Raw genomic sequence first — 6,000 nt, forward strand, 5'->3', positions numbered from 1 at the left:
GGGAATGACAAAAGTGTCATCAGATTGTACTGGCTATCTCAGGAGTCAGTGTCATGGCCCTAATCTGATCACACACCCCTGTGCTTTCCAGCCTGACCCTCTTGGCCCTGTCTTATCCTAATCAAACACCATCGCAAAGCACACATCTCCCACAAAGTTTCCACCATGCCTTTTCCAGGTACAAAAGGATCCCATATTCTGTTAGCCCAGTCCCAGAACCAAATGATTCCTGTTCTAAGAATGGCTCTTCCCTGAGCCTTGCTTGTAGACCTTATCCTGCAACAGCAAGTCAGTGTCCTGCCTGCCCACCTGCCCATTCTGACACCAAGTATTTCTGCATCTGGCACCAGTTCAAAGGCCCCTATCATTAAGGCCAACCCATCAAGTTCTCCAAGGGGTGTGCACACATGGCGAAACAGAAGGACAGATCATCATCCCTCACCAGCAGGGCATCTCCTCACAGCTGCTACCCTGCTAGTTGTGGAGGCGGGTGCAAGGATGAGTGGGAAAAGGAAGGCCTGTCTCACTCGTGCACTTGTCAGGCAAGGCTGGTAAACCTCACTCACCGATAAGAATAAGAATTACGTTTTCACTCATTTTGTTTAGCTTTTTTTGGGACATGACTTTGGAGGCATCATAGATGCAAATACACTTTGTGCCCTCTTCATGAGATATGCCAGTTAGCAGGTGGATCAGGCACCCTCTAGGGAAGCCATGTACAGGACAATGGAGGGACCCGGCTCCCTGGCCCACGGCCCCCACGACCGGATGGAACAGCAATGATTGGGAGGATGTTTAGGATGGATGGGCACCCACTGGGGATGGGCATACTTACTTAATTTCCTCAGCGACCAGGAAGTGAGAATGCCACCAGCCAGTTCATTCATGTGGCCTGGGCACTGGACACCTCTCCAAGTGGAACAGAAAAAGGTGGACCACTTCCTGACCCATTGTCAGCTGGCGATCCAGGGCCTCAAAGCCTAGGAGAGAAGACAAAGCAAATGGCAACTTGAGGACAACAAGCCACACCCTGCATGCCACATTTATTTCTCCTGTACATCTCTGGTACCTCCTTTCTACCCCCTCTCTTCTCCCCATAGCTACCCAAGCAAAGCCAACGTTACTCCTTGGGATACTTTCGATGAGCAACCTTCCAAGGCTGCTGCCTCAGCCATGAGCAAGTAGCTGACTGAGTGGGCGCAAGTGAGTTGGGCCTCACTCCCACTCACCTAAGGTCAAGCCAGGTGCTCAACCTCAGTCACTGATGAGAGAGACAGACGGTAGTGAGTTCTCACTCATTTTGTTCAGCTTTTCCAAAGAATGTTATGATTGTTGTTTGGAGCGGGAGGGAATCATCGACCCAAGCACAGCCACTAAGGCCACAGGGAAGTGGAGAGCCCAGGACGTAGGGGACCTGCCTGGCAGCAGATAACGCCTAGGCATCCGCTGGGGCCTCGCAACTCCTTCTCACTGGGCGGGATGCATTCAGACATCACCCACTGGCCAGCGAGCGGCGCTACCAGTGACCAAAAACAAGATCAGCCCCTGCCTTGGGGGGATCATCACCCTTACCTGGCACAAGGCTGCAGCTGCAGGTCTGCAGGCTTCCCGCTCTGCTCCTCCGCATAGGGCGCACCACCTCCTGCCCCGCTCCCTGCGAGGCTTCCACGGCGCCCCGCGCTGACAAGTGGAGACAGAGGAGAACAGGGTCTCCCCCGCGCCCGTCCCCTGCACGGGCATCCTGGGACTCCCCAACGTATTGCCTGTCACTCCCCGCATCCTCGGAGCTTCTGTGACTGCGGGGTCGGGCGCGCCGGCACTGGCCTGAATCCCAGGCACACGTGCGTGAGCGCGAGGTGGTCGGCAGCAGACGGCCGGGCAGGAGCCAGCGTCTCCCCATCTCAGCCACGGACCTGGCTTCACCCCGCGTGTGCTCACACACCTGCACATCCGCCTCAGGAAATCATTTATTACCACACGAGAACTCCTTCACCGCGTTGCCGTGCAGTCTTCCCCAAGCTCAGCCGCCCTTGCGCGGTTCTGCGCCGCGCTCCGGAACTGCGTCATCACGCCGCGCGCCGCCCCGCCTCCGTCGCGAGTCCCCGGAAGTTAGACGTCTCCCTGTGTACGGCGGCCTGCAGGGGCCTAAACTGCTGCAGGGGCCTAAACCGCGCCAATGGCCAGAACTAGCCTAGAGTTTGCTCTCTTTTTGCTTGGGTTTACAAGGATGGCGGCCCACTGACGTTTTGTACGTTTTTGTTTTTTGTTTGCCGGCCTGATATGCTTGTAATACTAACTATTCAGAAGGCTGAGAACTGAGGATCACAGCTCAAAGCCAGGCCAGGCAGGAAAGTCTGTGAGACTCTTCTATCCAATAAACCACACACACACACAGAGAAACGGAACTAGAGGGCTAGGGTTGCTAGCCTTGTGAGAAAACAAACAAACAAGCAAAAAAACTCAGGAATGGTGCCTAGAGTCTGAGTTCAATGCCCAGAACTAGCACACACACCAAAAACTCATGAAGATCTCCTTGGCTATGAATACAAAATCCTACTAAACATTCAACCATCTTGTTTTGAACTGTCAGATATGTTTGTACAATGCAGAATGGCTGTGTATACATAGAGTTGATTGTATTCACACAGACAGACTATCACTACTGGCAGGGACTCCATAGCTTGTTTGCTTCCCTGATGGGGGAAGTTGTCCCAGTTGATAGATGAAGAGAGCCAGGCTCAAGTGGGCCACTATTCCAGGCCGTCTGGCTTGTGCTATGGTACTCTTTGTGTCCCTAAACATCAGAGATCCCATCTCAGCACAGGACAGCATCCTGCTATTGTTGGATTCCTTGCCACTCTTCAGGCATTTACTGACACTTCTAAGTCCAGCAGCTTCTCTCTCAGACCTACCAGGTCAGTATGTTTTATTCTACTCAGGTCTCAGTTGCTCTGCAAGGAGATTTAGGTACTAGTTTGACAACAGATGCTGTTGTAGGAAATGGATAGTAGATTTAGCACTCAAAAATTGCACATCTTAGAATGAAACGTGAAATTTTATTATATCAACAGTTAAAATAATATAACAACACTGAAAAGAACCAGATTATTTTCCCCTGGGGAAGGGAAGAATGGGAAGGGAGCTGCTGTCAGGTGGACAGTGGGAGGTCCACCCGTGGCTTAAACTCCACAGAAAACATATGTGCAGGAGATGCACTGTGGATATGTTCTACACTTTATGAGTGAGATGGGTTGATTTGACATAGTGTAGGCAGCTCCAGGTAAATATCGACTGCCAATAGCAATCCATCCATTATAATTGGATGTTTTGCATTCCTGGTGGGTGACCAGAACCAGCTGGAGGCCTACGGGAGATAGAAGGTGTTATGCTCCTTACACTGAGGACACATACTGCACTTCCAATAAGTGTGGAGGCACCAGATCTTCTTCTGCAGCTGGAGAAGCCACTGATTCCAGTACTGCATCTGCTGCCATCACAGACACATCCTCTGCCCTGATCTCAGGAGCAAGTGTTGTGTGTGGTCCCAGATCTAAGGATGGAATGAGATGCACTGTTAATGGAGGGAACTGTAGAAGCCAAGGTTGGTCTAAACCTTCAAGGAGAGTGTAGGTGTTGATAATGAGTGCCTGAGCCTGAGAGTCACCATTCAGAGAGTAGATGCTGTCTGATATAGAATACCCAGGACATCTTCCTTGACTGGCTTTTACTAGTAGTTACTGGCCAATCACCAGCCTGGGATTCTCATCCCATGGGGCACCATCCGTACTCCCATGTTCCCCTGCACTTACCTAAGGAATCCTCCGTCTTAGTGACTGTCTCTTTGGTCTCCTGGTCTTGCAGCTGGGTGAGAAGGAGGTGTCCTCGGACCGCCAGGTATGAGGAGGGCATGTGGAGCAGTGCATAGGCCATCAGCTTATTCAGGTTGGTCAGGTCCTTGGACTGGCAGAAATCCTCAGGGTATTGGTCCAGCCACATGGCAATCATGGAACACAGGGTGCTGTGTGCAGTTGGATAGAAAGCAGAGTGACAGCCTACTCTCTCCTTACTGAGCCCCTCCGCAGCCCCTGGTTGAGAGAGATCCCATGCAGAGACTGCCCATTGCATGTTGGGAAGAGGAAGGAGACTCAAGTGAGAAGGCTCCCTACAGTTCTCCTGTGGCACCCATTGGAAGCTCTGCTAAGATTTGATACTGTAGGACTATCTCTTTCTTTTTTTTGCCAGTCCTGGGCTTGAGCTCAGGGCCTGAGCACTGTCCGTGGACTTTCTCAAGGTTAGAGCTCTACCACTTGAGCCTCAGCACCACTTCCAGCTTTTTTCTATGTATGTGGTACCGAGGAATCGAACCCGGGTCTTGGTGCATGCTAGGCAAGCACTCTACCACTAGGCCAAACTTCCAGCCCTGTAGGAATATTTCTCCATGGGGTTTTCAGCCCACATCTCCCCTCTGCTATCTGGGAGACCAGGACACTTCACTCATAGTTTGTCCATGCCTTTAGATGAAGCTTCAGTCTCCATCACAAGTAATACGCCAACCAGAGTTTGTTACCTAGTATCCCAAGCCCTAATATTATTTAGCCCATGCTTCAAGGAGAGCCCTTCCCTCTGGCCCAAATTCCACTCACTTCTTTACTTGTTCATCCTCCTCACAGTTAGGTTGGAAATGTGCATATCTATGGGAAGAGAGGAGGAAGTCATGTTTTCATTGTCCTGTTTATCTGACCTATCAGGTTAGTTAGGTGGGTTGACTAAATCCAGGATGGGAACGGAGATATTTATCTGCACAGTTTCTTGAATGTTACACTAAGGTTGGAATGTGCCTCTCCAAAGTACATGCTTCATGTACTTCCCTGATGAATCAGTACACATACAGCCCTCAGTCCACCTCTACTCTATAGCCCTTTCTTTGGCTCCAGTTCTTCAGGGGCCTTGGAGATTGGGGAACCTTGCTAACTTAGGGAAAATGTATCAGGGGACTTCAAATACACAATCCCTTAGTCAGAGACCTGTTTCTAAGGAAGTAAAATGTCCCCTCCAAGTGACCCATGGTCCTGAGCAGCCCACTTCAAAGGAACAAGGTTGGGTTTCATCCCACTTTTGTTTGAGAAGATCAAATTGAAACCGACAGGATACAGTATATTCTAGGTTTAGGAGGATTGGTGGTGACATCACTTCGGTTTGGATGTGACATGTACCTGTTAAACAGAAGGTCCAATACTTGCCCTGTTCTGGTAAGCCTTCTGTAAGTACACAGGAAGGCTGGCACAAAGAAGGGATTCTGCTTCTGGTGGAGAGGTACCAGGAGGTTTACCATCTTCTCCAACACCCCTGGCTCCAGAGTGGTCACTGTATGAGGTTTGTCCTGGATTGGGACTGACACCTTTTCCTCCTGAGGTGGGATCAAGGAGAGGTTGTTCAGAGATGGAGATAGTAGCCCACTTTCCATTGACTCAATATGATCAAGTGAAGTGAAAAAGTCACAGAATTACCATTATTAACTGGCAACCTACAAGTTCCTGAGGGTTCTAGGGTTGACTGGGATGGCAGTGAGATAAATTACCTGGGTAGAGTACTTGCTCTGGCACAACATTCGTGCCATTTGTATTCCTATGGAAAAACTCCCTGAGGCGCTGGAGTCGGGGGTGAGCACTGACCCAGCGACCACTGCGGGATTTCCTGAGACCTGAGTAGTGGGATCTTGGCAAGCAGCAGGAGAACATCCTCTTTCTTCAGGATTGCTAGCCAAGTGAGCTGGCTCCTGTTGATCTGGAATGTTGTTGCCTGGCTACCCGGATTCCGTGTTCGGTTGGCCCCATCCTTAAAGGTGTAGGGTCACCTTCCCCAATTCCCCTTACCTGAGCCCCTTCCTCACACAAGACCCCTGCAAAGGATTCAGCGGCTGCTGAAATTCCCACTTCCTCATCACCATGTGCACATATGGTCCCAGTTCACAGCACATCTTGTCCAATCTCACCATCCTCT

At 50.6% G+C, this 6,000-nt stretch overlaps 1 protein-coding gene and 1 non-coding gene across 3 annotated transcripts; both read right to left on the reverse strand.

Moving 5' to 3' along the window:
- Positions 1-1,249: 1,249 nt before the first annotated feature.
- Positions 1,250-1,348, reverse strand: LOC150044183 (small nucleolar RNA SNORD116). Its single transcript, XR_016533330.1, has one exon. It is a non-coding gene; the product is annotated as a small nucleolar RNA SNORD116 (small nucleolar RNA).
- Positions 1,349-3,036: 1,688 nt separating this feature from the next.
- On the reverse strand, positions 3,037-5,792 carry LOC150044184 (ral guanine nucleotide dissociation stimulator-like). Of its 2 annotated transcripts, XM_090321646.1 has the most exons (5): positions 5,585-5,792; positions 5,214-5,415; positions 4,644-4,691; positions 3,810-4,018; positions 3,037-3,550 (listed from the first exon to the last, which is right to left on the reverse strand). In XM_090321646.1, the coding sequence occupies exons 1-5, from the start codon at positions 5,736-5,738 to the stop codon at positions 3,393-3,395; spliced, it is 771 nt and encodes a 256-aa protein (XP_090177772.1). In that variant the 5' UTR covers positions 5,739-5,792; the 3' UTR covers positions 3,037-3,392. The 2 variants fall into 2 exon arrangements, with proteins under 2 accessions (XP_090177772.1, XP_090177771.1); XM_090321645.1 differs by lacking the exons at positions 4,644-4,691; positions 5,585-5,792 and having other exon boundaries at positions 5,214-5,549.
- Between the last annotated feature and the right edge of the window lie 208 nt (positions 5,793-6,000).

The sequence above is a fragment of the Megascapheus bottae genome, chromosome 30, assembly GCF_031878675.1.
Source record: "Megascapheus bottae isolate mThoBot1 chromosome 30, mThoBot2.hap1, whole genome shotgun sequence".
Classification (NCBI taxonomy): domain Eukaryota; kingdom Metazoa; phylum Chordata; class Mammalia; order Rodentia; family Geomyidae; genus Megascapheus; species Megascapheus bottae.

What these genes read in the sequence shown, in the direction of transcription:
- LOC150044184 (XM_090321646.1), bottom strand. Translation starts at nt 5,738, where the DNA reads ATGTTCTCCTGCTGCTTGCCAAGATCCCACTACTCAGGTCTCAGGAAA. An exon ending in TGTGCCAGAGCAAGTACTCT is followed by an intron (nt 5,416 to 5,584) that starts ACCCAGGTAATT and finishes TCTCCTTGATCC; the next exon opens with CACCTCAGGAGGAAAAGGTG. An exon ending in GAGGATGAACAAGTAAAGAA is followed by an intron (nt 4,019 to 4,643) that starts GTGAGTGGAATT and finishes AACTGCACACAG; the next exon opens with CACCCTGTGTTCCATGATTG.